At 39.2% G+C, this 18496-nt stretch overlaps 1 protein-coding gene across 1 annotated transcript; it reads left to right on the top strand.

Annotated features, from left to right (window-relative positions):
- The first annotated feature begins 51 nt into the window (after positions 1-51).
- ubiad1 (UbiA prenyltransferase domain containing 1) lies at positions 52-12760 on the top strand. The gene is made up of 2 exons (XM_072244978.1): positions 52-718; positions 4951-12760. Exons 1-2 carry the CDS (start codon positions 229-231, stop codon positions 5433-5435), a joined length of 975 nt encoding a protein of 324 aa, XP_072101079.1. The 5' UTR covers positions 52-228; the 3' UTR covers positions 5436-12760.
- The last annotated feature ends 5736 nt before the right edge of the window (positions 12761-18496 follow it).

Raw genomic sequence — 18496 nt, 5'->3', positions numbered from 1 at the left:
CGAAGACAAAGGGAGGCGCCAAGCAGGCTGCGCGTGCGCAGAGCACCAGGGGATTCCGCCGAGCGGGCGGGCTCCCAGAGAGACCGCACATGTCCCCGGTTGCCGATGACATGCGCATGCGTGTGGTGTCGTGTTACGGTCGTGACCTTTGAGTGATGGTTCCGCGCAACCAGGTGAAGCTCGGTGAGTGGTACTCGGCAGTCGGAGCACGGCGAACCCGGAGTGAGGATGAAGCAGAATGGAGCGGTCAGTCCTGTCGATGAGGACGCCGCTGTCAGAGGCTCGGGCATGCCCGCCGAGGTGCCACTCGGTCTGAGACACAAGTGTGCAGCCTATGTTCTGGCGCTGCGGCCGTGGAGTTTCAGCGCCTCGCTCACGCCCGTGGCTCTCGGCACGGCTCTGGCCTACAAAACCCTGGGCAAGTTGGACCTGGCCATCTGCCTGCTGGCCGCCTTGGCCGTGCTGGCGGTGCACGGTGCCGGCAACCTGGTGAACACCTACTATGACTTCAGTCGCGGCATCGATCACAAGAAGAGCGATGATCGCACGCTGGTGGATCGGATCCTGGAGCCGCAGGATGTGGTGCGGTTCGGAGCCTTTCTCTACACCCTGGGCTGCCTCTGTGCCTCCTCCCTTTACTTCTTGAGCAAGCTCAAACTAGAACACCTGGCACTTATCTTCTTCGGGGGGCTGTCCAGTTCGTTTCTGTACACTGGAGGTATGTAAGAGAATTTGCGGAGTTACAGTCATTCAAGATTTACTGTAAATCAACTAATTCTACTGATGCCAGAAATCCGAAATAAATACAGAAAAAGCTGGATGACTAAGCACGTCAGGCAGTATAGGGAAGACCTTTTATCAGAATCTATTACTGTTTATCTTTGGAAAATCGAGCAGTTCAGGCAGTGCCTCTGAAAAGTGAAACTTTCACGCTTCAGGGTCCGGGCGTTATCTCATAGCAGAAGGGTGTTCTGATGAACGGTATTCCCCCTGAAGCGTTAACAGTTTTCTTCACGTGGACTGAGCTTTTCAGCATTTTCTGTTTTTATTTTACTTTAAGTGCTTCCTAGTTTCAGTGGTAATTATTCATATTTTGCATTAAACCGTTTTATTACTTCCATTGGTCACCTAAAGCATTCCAGACCCTCAGAATCAACATCAGTTTATTCGAAAATAAAACAAGAACCCTGAAATTTTTTTAAAAATGAAAGCAGACAAATACTTAGTGAGGGAAATGATTTTTGAATGTAATTTTATTTCATAAGAATTAGATTTGATACTTTTATTTATCAGCACATCGTAATCCTGGACTTCATACGTAACTAGTTTCACTTCGCGGTGGCTTTCATTACTTACTAACTGAAGCAGTATAAAGAGGCTGAACTAATTTTGCAGGTGCTAAATGAGCTATATCGGACACAAATTAGAAAGGTATCACCTTTTATTTGGTCATTTTTAAACCTTAAAGCTCCATTAAACCCTTACAGAGAAATGCCAGTAATTTGGCATATAGAAACATAGAAAACCTACAGCACAATACAGGCCTCTCGGCCCACAAAGTTGTGCTGAAAATGTTCCTGCCTTAGAAATTACTAGGTTTACCCATAGCCCTCTATTTTTCTGGGCTCCATGTACATAGGATTGCGTGGAAAACCGAATTGATATCTGGCTCTCTCTTTAGCCCACATTACAAAGCAGGTGTTCAGCATATCAGCTGGTTTTGTGGCTGGGTGCAGTGCCCATTCTGTGGGCCAGCAGCATGGCCATAGCCTGAGTTCATTTGGAACACAGGGTTGCAACTGGAGTAGTGTGTGCATCACTTGTGTATTTGCTACTGTTTTAAAGCTGCTATGGTGACTGGAAGGCTTGTACTACTAAAATAATATTAGTATTATAGAAATAACATTCCCAAAATCTGGGGAAGGTGTTGCTCCAGTAACTGCCAAAGCCCCAAGAATGCCATATTTTTGAGGTTTTATTGTAATTAATCTTAATTTTTTTAATACATTATGGTCTTGGTACTGTGGCAGAACTGCTCGTGTCTCTTCCTCAGCTTCAGAGACCCAAGTTCCATCCTGACTGCAAACTAGAAAATCATCAGATGCTGAAAATCCAAGCAGCGCACACAAAATGCTTGGAATTCCTCGTGTTTGTGTTTTTAAATACTGGAAGAACTTAGCAGGCCAGGTGGCATTTATGGAAAATAGTAAACAGTCGATGTTTTGGGTCAAGACCCTTCGTCAGGGCTCTCCAGTCTGATGAAAGGTCCTGGCCAAAATGTTGACTATTCAAGATAATCATCTTGAACGTTACAATGAAAATGAAGATTTGTAGAATGCAATCATAGACAGCATTGTAACAAGGCAGTTCATTATCTACACTAGGTGGCTGCAATGACTTCGTTCATTTACGGTAAATAACTTTTAGGAACTAATATACAGTTTTATAGTACTGTAGTAGTATTGATAGTATTCTATTTTATTATGAATTTTATTTAAATATATAATTTGTTACTCAGACAGTAATTTCTTTTGTCAGGCCTTAAATATTTATGTGAAACTTTAGCTAATTGAGACATCCACTTAATTGGACCAAAATGTACTGGTCCTGATGTGTCCCAATTAACTGCAATCCACTGTATGTATAATAGAATTAGAATAGAATAATATAGTAGAAGTAAACTTTGACAGCACTAGAAAGCAATTGAATCATTGAGGTGCTAAGCCAATCTTTGGGTTAGAAATGAGCAGCGTTTAAGAAAAATCTATTGGATGCATATAAAGTGTAGTAACATTAAGATGGTGATAAGTTGCTACATTTTTAGACAAGTGTAGTCCCATAGCGTTGTGATAATGGTGGATGTCGTTGATCCTAATGTAAATAAGTATGAGAGCACTCTTCATCAGTATAACTTCATAAATCAATTAGATGCTTTTCTGGTCACTCCCACTTATTGTAGCATACAACATTCCTTGGACATACAAAGAAACATTAATATTACTAAAAGCAATAAGCCCCAATCCAAAAAAGAGTCCTTCAACTGGACGTAGATTGGCATTTTAATGGTTCTTGAGACTAGATAAAGAATCCAGCTGCTATAAAGAAACTTTCTACAGACATTTACAGTGTTTACTCTGCACTGACATTGCAAACATACTCACTGGTATACAGAAACCATTTGCTAAGGGTTCACTAGAGTTAAATTGTCATTTTGAAATGTTCAGACAATCTGTCTTACAAAATTTAACATAACACAGTATGTAATAGGATATTTAGTTGAAGGACCAATACTGACAACCCAGTAGAATTGTCGAGCGAGGTGGAGGACCTGGGTATCCATAACCTGCCTATGGATTTTTGTTTTCTTCAGTGTATCGCACTTCCCTTGTGTTGCTTACTATACCTACGCTCTGTCCGCCAGAGAAAGCAGGATCTCCCAGTGGCCACACATTTTAATTCCACGTCCATTCCCATTCTGATATGTCTATCCACGGCCTCCTCTACCATCAAGATGAAGTCACACTCAGGTTGGAGGAACAATGCCTTATATTCTGTCTGGGTAGCCTCCAACCTGATGGCATGAACATTGACTTCTCTAACTTCTGCTAATGCCCCACCTCCCCCTTGTAACCCATCCGTTATTTATTTACTTATATACACACATTCTTTTTCTCTCTCTCCTTTTTCTCCCTCTGTCCCTCTCACTATACCCCTTGCCCATCCTCTGGGTTTCCCCCCCTCCCCCTTTTCCTTCTCCCTAGGCCTCCTGTCCCATGATCCTCTCATATCCCTTTTGCCAATCAACTGGCCAGCTTTTGGCTCCATCCCTCCCCCTCCTGTCTTCTCCTATCATTTTGGATCTCCCCCTCCCCCTCCCACCTTCAAGTCTCTTACTAACTCTTCCTTCAGTTAGTCCTGACGAAGGTTCTCGGCCCGAAACGTCGACTGTACCTCTTCCTAGAGATGCTGCCTGGCCTGCTGCATTCACCAGCAACTTACTGTATTACTGTGTTACTGTATTTCTTTGTATGCTCTTCTGTTTATGCACGCTCCTGTGACTATAGTTTCTCTTCCTCCTTTTTATTTCCCATTTTTCATGCAAGTTGAACTGTGGCATGTCAATTGGTTGGGTAAACAGTAGTTTTGTTGATTTGCAGATCATGCTTTGCTATTGCTTGGTCGGCGCTGGTGCTTTTTTGGAGGAGGGTGATGCTGTTTGCACAGGGGAGAGGGGGCTTTGGGGTTCTAACATTTTTCTGTTCATTGGGGTTCTGTTGTGGATGTCTGCAAAGACTAAGTATTTCACATTGTATACTGTGTAAATTCTCTGATAATAAATGGAACCATTTGAAGTGAATTAGAATCCTATTAAATATCTTGAGTATGACAGCTGCTCTTACCCTATGTTTTTGATTGCATACTCCATTTGCTTGCTATTTGCAGCAGCTGTTGTATCTGGGATAAAGGTGCAGCAGTGTCTTAGAGGGTTGTTGCTGAGCTACGATGAACAGGTTAACATTCTTAGGCATTTTGTTACTGAGAAAATTTCAGGGAGGAGAGGAAATGTGTTTGAGACCCCCATCAGCTTTGGGAGAGAGTAGTTACAACTGAAGAGAAAGAAAGACATCTCAAACACTAGTGTGGAAAGGCCTGTCATTAGAATAGATACAAGAAAAATGAAAAAAAGTTGAGAAAATGGAGTGGAATCCTTGCTTAAGCAGGTAGAGTGTATGGAAGGCTTGTGAGTTTGGTATATTGCCGTGTCAAGGGTATAAGTCTTGAATCCCATAACTGTTTAGGAGGAATGGTTAGTGCTGTTACTGTGTGCAGGACTGTAATATTTAAGTCAGTTCAATGGTCAATAAAGCCAGCAGTTTGATCTTTAAATGCGCATACTGATGTGTTATTTGTTTCATTTGAAATGTACTAATTCTTTTTTTCCCTCTATAGGTATTGGATTTAAATACTTCGCTCTGGGTGATATCATCATTCTGATCACCTTTGGACCACTAGCTGTGATGTTTGCCTACGCTGTTCAAGTGGGTTACTTGGCCATTTCACCACTACTTTATGCAATTCCTTTAGCGCTTAATACAGAAGCAATCTTGCACAGTAACAATACCAGAGACATGGAGTCCGATAAGCAAGCAGGGATAGTTACCTTTGCCATTATTATTGGACCAACATTATCTTATATTGTGTTTAACATACTGATATTTATACCCTATGTAATATTCTGTATTTTAGCAACTCATTATACAATCAGCCTCACACTGCCACTTCTGACTGTGCCTTTGGCATTTTCACTTGAGCGGCAGTTTCGAAGCCAAAATTATGCCAAAATTCCTCAGATGACTGCAAAGTTGAATTTTTTGCTAGGATTGTTCTATGTATTTGGTATTTTGTTGGCTCCACCTGGAACCTTGCCAAACTAAAACACGCGGACATATTTCTGAATGGCGGTGCACAAACTGAAGATGGTTATATTTCAGTTTGATTTTGCATGTCTGAGGTTTGACAGGTAGTGCTTCAGTGGAGCCTCTGTTTCATGTTTTTTTAAATCTACACTGTCTATCACCTAGAACAATTGGGAATGAATTCTCAATAAAGCGGATTAGAACAATGATACTGGCATGGGGAAAATAAGGTGGCTTAGTGTTGTTTAAATTTTAACTGCAGGTACAATTACTTGTAAAGTAATGTTAGCACTATGGTTGTATTTCAACTTGATACACTAATGGTTCTTAATAAAAAGCATTTGCCTAATCTTTTGTACAGAAACTAAGCAAAACTTTCTTCAATCCGTGAAAAGAATGCGAAATGCAATATCCAATTTTCAAATCTAAGCTTTTAAAAGACATTTCTAACTTGAGAATGTCTTTTATTCCCAAGACATTAAGGGGGAAAACCAAAATTTTCTGTTTTTGCTATAATATTGATACCATTATCCATTGGTCTCTTCATAAATGCCTGCATGCTCAAATGGTACAGATTACACAATTAGTATCTAGCAGAGCTAGGATGTGAATGTGTAGGACTTGTCTAAGCATGCATATAAAATGGGAGCTTGGAGGTAATTTTGAATAAGTAATCTCCAATTTAGTGTGATCTGAATTTCTTGATTGCAACTGTATTCCACTGTTACATTTTATTTTTATTTAATTTTTTTCATTTTAAAATCTTTATTATTATTAAAGATCAACAAAAATACATTAAGATAATCAAGTCAATATGTACAATAAAGAATTAAATTAACAAATAACTGATTAACAAAGTAAGCAATATATCAATAATAAGAAGAAAAAATAAAGTGTGAAGAATATTTTTTTGAAAGAAAAAAAGGTGGGAGAAAAGAACCCCTACTAAGAAAAACAAGCCCTACTAACTAAAAAATACGGGGGGGAAAAAACCCATTGGGAGCACAACCCGGAGCTATACGTCACACAAGCTTCCATAAAAGAAAAACATCATTCGCCATCTCAAATCCATTTAAACAAAAATCGGAAGGAAACCATGTTAATTAACTCAAATCAGATGATAATAGCGGGCAAAAGAACCCCACCTTTTCTCGAAATTAAATCAAGAATCAAAAGTTTGACTTACGATTTTCTCCAAACTAAGACTAACATCACCTGAGAGAACCATTGTATCAAAGTAGGAGCAGAAGCATCTTTCCATTTCAACAAAATAGCCCTTCTGGCCAATAATGTAACGAATGCAATTACATGTTGGTCTGATAGAGAAATACCATGAGGGATTATACCAAATAAAAAAGTCAATTTATTAGGTTGTAAATTAATTTTTAAAACTTTAGAAATTGTAGAAAAAATAAATTTCCATAAATGTTTCAATACAGAACACGATCAAAACGTGTGTCAATGTAGCTGTCTTGATTTTACATCTATCACACTGACTACCAACATTAGCAAACATTTTAGACAGTCTCTTCTTTGTCAAATAATAACGATGTACAATTTTAAATTGAATTAAAGAGTGACTGGCATAGATCGAAGAAGAGCTAACCAACTTCAAAATCCGCAAGCAATCCTCTGTTATCAAGGCCATGTTAAACTTTCTCTCCCAATCTTGCTTAATCTTAAATGAAGGGTAATTGTGCTGTTGTAACAATAAATTATAAATTTTCCCAATAAAGCCTTTCACTAAAGGGTTCATTTTTAAAATAAAAATACATTTAATAATACATTTATAATACAATTAATAATACATTTTTATATGTATTTCAAAAATCCATATTTTTTCAGTGTTACATTTTATGATAAATTGTGGGGCCTGATTAACAAGGATCATTAACCATTTTATTTTAATCTGAGGGTTTTATTTAATTTTGACGATGTGCTGCATAAACTTGTTAAAACCATATTATCAAAGTAACTGGATTTGGAGAATAAATCTTCTGAAAGGGTGCAATATTTAATAATTTGCAATTGTTTAGTTTTTTTGTTCATTATACACCATTAGTTGTTCAATTTGGTTAATAAATCAATTCTGGCAACAGTTCTCAAACTTGTTAAAAGTCCCACAGCATAAGTACCTTTTTCTCATCAGCCAACTTTTAAAAATTCCAGTACTTATAAATAACTCAGCTTTCCAAGGAAATCCACATAGTTAGAGCTAATGGATTTCAGTAACTCTTCTTTTATTTTGGAATTCCATTCCAGCCCAGCCCATTTTCTTGTCTTAGTCATTATTTAGAAAACCTACAGCACAATACAGGCCCTTTGGCCCACAATGCTGTGCCGAACATGTACTTACTTTAGAAATTGCCTAGGGTTACCCATAGCCCTCTATTTTTCTAAGCTCCATGTAGCTATCCAAGAGTCTCTTGAAAGACCCTATTGTATCCACCTCCCACTACCATCACCAGCAGTCCATTCCATGCACTCACCACTCTCTGCGTTTTAAAAAAAAATTGTCCCGACATCTTCTCTGTACCTACTTCCAAGCACCTTAAAACTGTGCCCTCTCGCGTTAGCCGTTTCAGCCCTGGGAAAGAGCCTCTGACTATCCACACAATCAATGCCTCTCATCATCTTGTACACCTCTATCAGGTCACCTCTCATCCTCCATCGCTCCAAGGAGAAATGGCCAAGTTCTCAATCTGTTCTCATAAGGCATGCTCCCCAATCCAGGCAACATCCTTGTAAATCTTCTCTACGCCCTTTCTACAGTTTCCACGTACTTCCTGTAGTGAGGTCACCAGAACTGAGTATAGAACTCCAGGTGGGGTCTGACCAGGGTCCTATATAGCTGTATATCTCTCTTTAAATGATTTCTGAGTGATTTCCAAAATTATTTCTATGAGGACCTCTACAAATTAGTATCATTTTCTGCTCAAGATAAAGCTTTTTCAACAAGAAACCAAATTTTTATTGAGAGATTGGAAATATAGGTTCAGAAATTGCAGCAGTGTTGTTTATTTCAACACTGTTACTGAAAGTGTCTTAATAAGCATTTTCTGTCATTTAATGATATTCTGGAAATTCAAGCAGGTGCTTCATGGCTGAAGTTGCGCTCTTGCCTCTGACAAAAAATGGTCATCAGACCCACGTCATATCCATGTAGTGCCCCATCTCCAAGTGAAGTTTGTCTCATTTGTGCTGGGAATGACTGTATTCAAGGGATCTGAGTCAGACTTAATTGGAACCACATGACTAAAATGCTGGAGAAACTCAGCAAGTTAGTCAGCATTTATGGGAGGGAATAAACAGTCGGGGTTACGGGCTGAGACTCTTCATTGAGTTTCTCCAATATCTTGTGTGTTGCTCATGATTTCCGGCATCTGCAAAATCTATTTATGGAATCGCTAACAAACAAAAGAAAATCTGCAGATGCTGAAAGTCCAAGCAATACACACAAAATCCTGGAAGAACTCAGCAGGCCAGACAGCCGCTGAAGGGTCTTAGCATGAAATGTCAATTGTACTCTCTTCCATGGATGCTGCCTGCCTGCCTTCCTCCATCATTTTGTGTGTGTGTGTGTTGAATGGAATCACCAAGGCAAATCCCATACTGCTGTCCCGTTTTCACTCTAACTGTCTGACTCTTTGATCTTCTGAGGTACATAGTCATCTGGTAGCAAGTTCTGTGGTCACTTCTAAATTTCAGCCTTTGACCCACCTCCTTTACCTGGCCCCAGTTATACCTAAAGCTGTGGGTCTTTACATTATGGAATGCATGTTAGCAAATATTTGGCCACCAGTACCTGAAATTATCCTTAATGAGTGGGCTTAACCACACACTAACTTGTTATCAATTTTGGGCTTTGTTTCTTATTCAGTGAAGATAGATAATTGGACCCAATGAATCTGTTGTGAGAGATTTTTAGTGTTTCTTTTTTTGTTTCCTTTGCTTTTGTTTGGTGGATAGCAAATTAAATTGCTATTTTATTAATATTACAAAAAGGCTTTTTTAAATGAACTGATGGTTTTGTGCAGTGAATTAGAGTTAAGTTCAATTCACCAAAGATATGATGAATATATTTAACAACATTCAAAAGGAAACTAGGTTTTTTTTAATCCACAAACTTTTTGAATTAAAGGCATTTACCAAACTTTTCAAAAATAGTGAAAAACAGTAAGTTATGAAAATTCAGAAACTTACTTTAACTTTTATATTCCTTTTGTATTCAGGAATTATCTGTACCAACTTTTCTTAAAAGGGTATGCTTGGGTTCCTTTAGAAATTGCACCGTCGGAACTGTAATATTTCAATAGAGAGGAAAGTTTATTTTGATATGTAGCACTTAAATTGTACTCTCACATGATGTAAACACATATACAAATATTTCATCTTTACTCAAAATTATCTCTTCAGTATGCATGCCAAGCTTTTCTATTCAACAGCCATGTCTGTATTTAAACAGAGGTCAGACTGGGACATGATAGCAGTTCCTTCTCTGAAAGTAATTCTCCAGAGACAAAGTTGGCATGAAATTGTACATAGTACGTCAATGCTGAACACTTTCCATTATCCCAGCAGTACTGTCTAATTATTACCCAATTTTGATTAGTTTACATTTCAAACACCTTGCAGGACAGGCAGGATCTCTTCCAAAACAAAAAAAAGAATCTCCAATTTGAAGTGTTAGGGTATTGTTAAGGAATTTTGTTTGTTTTCCTTGTATCAAATCTCCAACTTTTTTTTTGATTCATGGAATATTTCTCCTGTTCAATGCTTCATTAGATAGTAAAGTGATTAGGTGAAGCTCTTTAAACATGTATCTGTTGTTAGAGTAGGTCACATGACTGAGGGGGGATGTTGCCTTCTCTGTGCTAAGATAAAAATGTATCTTATTCAGGCCTGGAGCTGTTTAGTTTAGGTAATTTTCAGGTAGAGATTTGTGATCAGCTAGGCCCTGCTGTCAATTGTCTTTTAAAGCACATGCAGATGATGCAATTTTGGCTAGCTTTGTAGCAATTTTTGTTTCATTTTGTTTACAGTAGCTTATTGAGACATGACTTGCCATTGGATGAAGTAAAATGTGAATAATTTGTAGTTATAATAAAAAAATTTAAGCGCCAGCAGTTAAGTATTTTTAATGCTGAAAGGTGCTCATGAATTTGAAAAATGTTTGAAGGATGCTCAGTTCAACAATTTTTAACAGACAAATTGCAAATATGGATGCCAATCCGATACCCAGTTGTAGGGGCACAAACAATGCAAGGATTTCAGTTAATGTAAATATAAACTTTACTTCTGTGGATTGTGGGAGAAACTCATTAATATCCATTGTAAAAATTACAAAGATAAGAGAATATAAAGCAACATTTATTTTAGTGGTCAGAATTTCAAATCTTATATGGGGAGAGGCAGCTTAGGATTTTAAACTTTGAATTCAAGTCATTTGTAGAGACCCGGTGAATGTAGGTGTCATGAAATGAAATGAACTGGTTTAAATGTACTTTTATGATATGAGATTCACTTTCAGTAGTGAAATTATAGGGCATGCATGACAAAAATTGATCAGACCATAGTATATAGGAGCAGAAGTAGGCCATTTGGCCCATCGAGTCTGCTCTGCTATTCAATCATGGGCTGATCCAACTCTTTCAGTCAACCCCACTCCCCCATGTCCTTTGATGCTCTGGCTAACCATGAACCTATCTATCCCTGCATTAAATGCACCCAATGACTTGGCTTCCACAGTTGCTTGTACCAACAAATTTCACAGATTTACCACCCACTGACTAAAGACTGATGACCGTCTAATTTTTTTCTTAAATTCATTTTACAGTGTATTACCCTAAAGATGCATTTTTTTTAATCAAGTGTGAGGTTTCCAGGGCAGCCTTGTCAGTTTCTCTGTAGGTAATGTCCTGTATAGTTTTCAATATGCACAATTTTAGTTCTTTTGCAAGAATTTGCAACTGTCTGCATAAGGAGCATAAACAATATTTTAGTTCTGCTGGAAAAATGAATCTGTGTCTTGAGGAATGGTCTGCTATGGAATTGAGGGTGTATGAATCTGGGCAAGATCAGCACCTGCAGAAAGTATCTGTGAGGAACCTGCAGAAACCTCCCACCAACTCCACTGTGATTCTCCTGCCACTTCAGCAAAGGATACTTTCTAACAGCCAATTAACCTACCAACCAGCATGCCTGGGTAATGTGGGAGGAAAGTGGAGCACCCAGGCGACACCATGAGGTTATAAGGAGAATGTGCAAGCTCCACACTGATAGCTCAGCACATCAGCATCAAAACCACGTCACAAACACTACTTGTTGTGGTACTGTCCTCCACTGTGTTTCTGTAAAGACTAATACTACATGAGTTCGCTACATGAATATCTTCACCTTGGAAGAAACATACAAAGTTGGAAGTTCCCTGTGGGCTTAGGAGAAAGTAGGTGAAGCTTTCTTTAAGTATGGATTTGGAAAACTTCCCTAATATGGCAGTAAGAAGTTACCAGAGATGAGCTGCAGAAGCTGGGAATGATCCTGAGGCTGAGAAGCTGAGGGACTAGGACCTGATCTTCAAGAGTAAATGCACACCTGACATAGATGGGAACCTTGGAGTACACGGATCTAATTAAATACAAAAATTGTACATTGATTATTGTCCTCTTGGGTTCCAGGCAAATCAGATCAATAAGTAAGGAAGGAATTGTTTTTCAGGGTTGAGGTTAGAAGTCCAGAATTTCATTGGAAAGGTATATTGGGCTATTGCACCATTGTTGGTATCATTTGCTGAAGCTTTGTTTAGAATTTTTTTATAGTAGGGAATCAAGTTTTCCTATAAGAACAACAGTGAAAATCTGTGTATACATTGTGAAGTTAGGCCTATTTTCAACTACATACCACCACTTTTATCAGTTTTGTAGACGTATTTTATGGCCGGTGTGATGAGTTGCATTTACCCAGATATGGAGATTTAATCGATCTTTTCTGAAGTTCCAGAACTGGGTTTAATTGGGAGAAAGTGCTGAAGCAACAAAAGTTTATTTCTGCTGAACTTGAATTTCAACCAAAATATTTTTATTATACTTTTTTCCCTATCCCCATTTACCACCAAAATTTGGCTGGATATGTTGCTATATTATAAATTTGTTTGTTTAGTACATAAATAACTAGAATCATTGTTCTCTGGTAGAAATACATTGAATTTATACTTTTTTATACAATGCAAATTTTATATTAACTAAAGCATGGTTTTGTATGTTTAAAACAACATAATGAGCTTTTGTTTATGGTTCTCTATTAATACATGTATGATGGATCAAATGCATCTACAGCAATTTTGTATAGGGTTTTCATAATATCAGCAAAATTGTATATTATTTATAGTAAATCTTTGATTATTTATTCTAATAAATTTTGTCTTGGATTTACTCTATCTTGTTTCAAAGGATCGTGTTTTTTATTTGCTTCGTTACCATCTCAAAGTGGCTTCAGAACTTGTCCGTCTCAGAACATCATCTAATGGACTATTTCTCTATTCCAGATTAGAGAAAGCCTGATTATTCACTTTTGTTTTGTTCAAAACATTAATTTCTTTTTAATTTGCATATGGGATCCTCAGAATCCGGGAAGAACAAAGAATATGTGCATTATTTCATACATGATATATTTTTTGGGGGCTTGGCATGTTCTATGGGATGGATTGTCAGTTGACCAGTTTAATCTTGGGTACAACATGGGTGTGTTCTACAAGAATATTTAATAGTCTGCTCAGACTGATTCCTTTCTGCGTTTTAATGAGTTGTCAAGAATGATCTTGTCAAAGTTGCCTGATGCAATTGTAGCCCTTTATTCATGAAAATATATTTCCATGAACTTATCTGAATCATACTTCCATATGTATATTTTCAGGAATGGCAGTATACTCACAAAGACAATTAATTTTTACCCCTTCTAATTTTATTTAAAAAAAACACAGTACTTGACTCTAAATAGCTATGTGAGTAAATATTATGTCTTTAAGCAGCAAAATCAGGAAGGTCCCAGAGTCTGTCTCAAACTTGTAATGAATTATCTGAACTCTGGATAAGGCAAGGCACCATAACAATTTGTCTTCATACTCTGGAAAGAAGGCTTGACTTCTGAATCAGAGTCACAAGATATTGCAAAATCTGAACAAAGAAGCAAATTGGTGGGGAAACTTAGCAGGTGTATCACTATCTGTTGAGGCAAAGGGATGTTGGTTGTTTCATTCAGGGCCCTGCACTAGGAGTCATGCAGGTTTCGGCTTAGAAGTGCCAGCTAACTCTTTATCTCCATAAAAGCTGCTTTATCTCTTCCCTTTACAGCACTCCCCTTTCTCAACTTCCACCCTACCCTTAAGTTCACTTGGTCCATTTCTGACACCACTCTCCCCTTTCTCGATCTCTGGAGATGACAGTCCTGTGATAACTTTAATACAACCACTGACTCGCACAGCTATGTTAACAGCCCTTTGCTCTCCTGTCAGTTGTAAAAATGACATTTCCTTTTTTTTTTCAGTTCCTTTGTTTCTGTCACATCTGTTCCCAAGATGACACTTTCCATTCCAGAAGATTAGAAATGTCCTTCATCCACCATTTCCCTCACTTGCATCTCCTCCATTTCCTGGATATCCCCACTCACACCATCTTTCCACCACCTTAACAGGGATAGAATTCTGTTATGTTTTGTAAATAATTGCAAAAAAAAAGGCAGAAATCCAAAATGCAAGACTAACTTGGTGTTTAAGCTATGTGCGCACGTACGTATACATGTTAGCATCATGACGTATGCAATTCAAGTATTTTTATGCAATGTCATAATTATGAACAATATGCTATAGTTACAAAATTACTCAAATTACTGACATTAAATACACGATATTCCTTTTTGCTTAACTACAAACTTCAACTCACTGTAGAATTCATCTCAACTATGTACACAGTACAACTACAGTACAGACATCCACAGCATAGTAAATTCTAAATACTCCCATTTATGCCTAAAGATATTCTCGCTGTGGATGCTTTCTTACGCTTGTTGGATAATACCTTTCCTGACAAAGGGAGCACTCTGCTTTGCAGGTGGGACATGTGGCTGTGAAGCTATCTCACGTTCTGAGGCCTCCTCTGTAGTGGTTGTAATAAAGTAGTCCAGTTGTGTCCATAATCCTTCCCAGTAGCCACCTTTGATCACCTTGCCAGGAGTGAAACATTGAACTTCCTTTTCTAAGGATCCTTCAATTTGTCTCAGCTTTTTGTCTTGCATACTCCTGAGATTGGGTTTGAGAAGATCCAAACACGAACACAAGGGATGACCCAGGAACTGCATAGCTGGCGAATTGGTGGTGGTAGAGTGTGCTGCACTGCAAGGTGTAAGGAGGAAATTGCTGAGCTTCTGATTCAGTATCACTGTAGTACGTTCGCTGACATTGCTTGCAGTGTGTTCTTTACACCGGACAACCTGTTCCACCAAACCATTTGTAGCTGGGTGGTATGATGTAGATGTAATATGTCTTAATTCTATTCATTTTTAGGAATGACTGAAACTTCTGCCACAAGCTGATCCATTGTCACATACTAATTGTTCTAGAACACTAGCCCTTTTGAAGAGACTTCTCAACTCATCAACAGTGTGTGAGGCTGTAGTGGAGGCTATTAGAAATGCATCTGGCCACTGTAGCTGCATCCACTACTATCAAAAAAAAAAATTGTGCCCCTGAATTGTCCAGCAAAATCCAGATGAGTTTTCTACCAGTCCAATGCAGGCCATTCCAGGGATGGAGAGGCACTGCTCTTGTTGGCATCCCACATGGTGCATGACAAGCTGCTCGATCTGCTGATCTATCCCAGGTCTTGAACCAATGCTTTCATTTTTAACCCGTCCTAGAGGGACTTTTGACTTGCGTTGGGGAGAATACTTAAAGAGGAGTGTCTTTCAGTAAATTTTCCTGTTATTTCTTTCCCAAAGGTAAATGAGATAATCCAGCAGCATTTCCAAGATTAGATATTCTTATAATTGTGTCTTCCAAGAAACAGCCTATCTCTGCATTTGTTCTGTCATTAGTGGAACACCCTTCTGTGGATTGGAAATGGACACTAGTGGTTGATGATCAGTAACAAGAGTAAACTCTCTCTCCATGGTTAAACATTTTACTCCTGTAACCAGACTCAATGCTTCTCCTGTCAACCTGTGCATAATTTTTCACTACAGCGGTAAGGGAATGGGATGCAAAGTCTATAGGACGTTAATTTCCGTCCCTTATAACCTGTGACATGTCTGTACCCATACCATCAGGTAAGATTACGTGTGAGTACGGTGTCTGACATCATCATGTCCTTATCCTTTTTGAAAGCCACCACACCCTGCTTTGTCTATTGCCATTTCTTCCCAATCCGCTGTAATGAGTTCAATGAATGGAGCATGTAGGAACCTGTTCCTAGTAGTTGACAAATCCTAAAAGGGACCACAACTATGACGCATCTTTTGGCCTTGGGGCATCCACCATTCCTTGAATTTTCTTAGCATACTTGAGTAATTTTGTACGTCAGTGGTTGACCACATGGTAGAGTGTTATTCCTTGAATTTTCTTAGCATACTTGAGTAATTTTGTATGTCAGTGCTGCTCATGGTAGGGTTCACAGGAGGATCAGCTATTCTGGATTGCAGTTGTGCAACAAACCAGAATTGATTAAACAGCTTAAGGTAAAGGAATCCTTAGGAGACAGTGATCATTATCTGATAGAATTCACCCTGCAATTTGAGAAGAAGCTGTAATCAGTATTACAATGGAGTAAAGGGAATTACAGAGGCATCAGAGAGCAGCTGGCCAAAATTGATTGGAAGGGAACACTAGCAGACATCCCACCCTGCAAAAACTCATTACAGGGAGGTAGCACCATCAATTTGTGGGAGACTTCCGGGAGAGGTGGGACGTCTGCAATAGAGTAGCTCCTTAACAGCTGGCCAGCTAGTTTAAATAATGTTAGCTATGCTAATGAACGAATGACACTTGTTAAACTCACCTCAACACATCTTTTACAGTCTTAACCCACCATGGGCAATAGAAAAGTCACTGTTGCAAACAGTGCAGCGAGCAACACTGTCATTATTTTGACCCCTATTAGGCACGGGTACACTTTAGTGTAGTCTGGGGTGACATACGTTTTATATTTTTTTTGGAACACTCTGCCATGGCGCGCTCTCTCTCTCGTGGTCGCTCGCGCTCTTTCAAGTGCTCTCGCTTGCTTGCTCTCGCGCTCTCTCTTGTTTTCTCTTGCTCGCTCTCAAAAAAATTGATTTCCATAATATTGTATATAATTTGCGAGCATCAACCTCCAGGAGAGGTGAGATGTCTGCACTAGTAGGGATGATAATGGATGCAGCAATGGCTGGAGTTGCTGCGAGCAATTTGGATAATGCAGGATAGAAAAAGTATTCTAAAGGCAGGATGATTCAACTGTGGCTGACAAGAGGAGTCAAAGTCAACATAAAAGCCAAAGAGAGGGTAGAAAGTAGAGCAAAAATTAGTGGAAAGTTAGACGATTGGGAAGCTTTTAAAAACCAACAGAAGGCACAAAAAAAGTCAAAGAAGGTAAAGATGGAATACGAAGGTAAGCTAGTCAATAAAGAGGTGAAAGGGGACTTGGAAGTCCTAGTGCAGGATCCCCTGAAGACTAACTTGCAGATTGAAGTAGCAGTAAAGAAGGCAAATGCAATATTAGCATTCACTTTGATTGAGTGGTATATAAATCAAGAATGTAATACTGAGGCTTTATAAGGTGTCTATTCAGACCCTGTTTGGACTATTGTGAGCAGTTTTGGGCCATATTATCTAAGGAAAGATATGTTGGCATTGGAGAGGCTCCAGAGGTGGTTTACAAGAATTAATCTGGTGATGAAAGGGTTATGTTTAATGGATCTGGTCCTATTCTCACTGGAGAATAGAATGAGGGGGGAACTCATTGAAACCTACTGAATACTGAAAGATCTAGACAGAGTGGACATAAAGATATCTCCAGTAACATAAGAGTCTAAGACCAGAAGGCACAACTTCAGAATAAAATAACATCTCTTTTAAAAGAGATTAGGAGAAATTTCTGTAGCCAAAGTGTGGTAAAACTGTGGAATTCAATGGTTGTGGAGGCCTAGTCATTGGAGATAGTTAAAGCAGAGGTTGATAGGTTCTTGATTAGTAAGGGTTGTGGAGAGAAGGCTGGCGAATAGGGGTGAGAGGGAATAAATCAGCCATGATCCAATTGCAGGGCAGACTCAATAAGCTGAATGGCCTAATTCTGCTCCTGCTGTATGTCTTATTGAACTGTGCATTTGAAGATGGCAGTCCAGAAATTTCACAATAAACCAGTATAAGCAGTGTAATGCACAGTACTGCATTTGTCATCATGGAGCATGGAGCAGAGGTCAAATTTGTAAATCTGTCCTTTCCTATCACATGCCTCTTTCTCTAGCCCTTTATCTCTTTCACCAATCAGAGTCCTAGCTCCTTAATTCACTCTTTCCCCTCCCAGTTTCACCTATCACCTGCCACCTTGTACTTCCTCTTCCCCTCTCGCCACCTTCTTATTCTGACCTCTCCCCTTCCTTTCCAGTCCTGATGAAGGGTCTCAGCCTGAAACATCGACCGTTTACTCTTTTTCCAAAGACGTTGCCTGGCTTGCAGAGTTCCTCCAGCATTTTGTGTGTGTGTGTGTCACTTTGAATTTCCAACACCTGCAGGTTTTCTCATGATTGTGACAAGCTAGAAGGTGATAGGTGAAAACAAGTGGGGGGGGGTGGAGAGTGGGGTAGTTAGGTGGGTGGGGGAGAGGTGATGAAGTGAGCAGATGAGATGTGATAGGTGGAAATGGTAGAGGGGTAAAAGTTTAATGAAAGTAGGCAGGATAATAGTTAAGACAGTGGACTGTGATGACTAACAGTCTTCCTGATGACTACATCTGCAGGAAGTGCAGCCAACTTCAGCTCCTGACTGAAAAGGTCAAGGAACTGGAGCAGGAGCTGGCTGGGCTCAGGACTACCTGGGAGGCTGAAAACCTAACAGA

The sequence above is a fragment of the Mobula birostris genome, chromosome 27, assembly GCF_030028105.1.
Source record: "Mobula birostris isolate sMobBir1 chromosome 27, sMobBir1.hap1, whole genome shotgun sequence".
Lineage (NCBI taxonomy): Eukaryota > Metazoa > Chordata > Chondrichthyes > Myliobatiformes > Myliobatidae > Mobula > Mobula birostris.
This window is presented reverse-complemented; position numbering and strand designations above follow the sequence as displayed.

Bases quoted from the DNA above. Each gene is read 5' to 3' on its own strand.
- ubiad1 (XM_072244978.1), top strand. From the start codon at position 229: ATGAAGCAGAATGGAGCGGTCAGTCCTGTCGATGAGGACGCCGCTGTC. The intron at 719-4,950 runs GTATGTAAGAGA...TTCCCTCTATAG, and splicing joins TTCGTTTCTGTACACTGGAG to GTATTGGATTTAAATACTTC.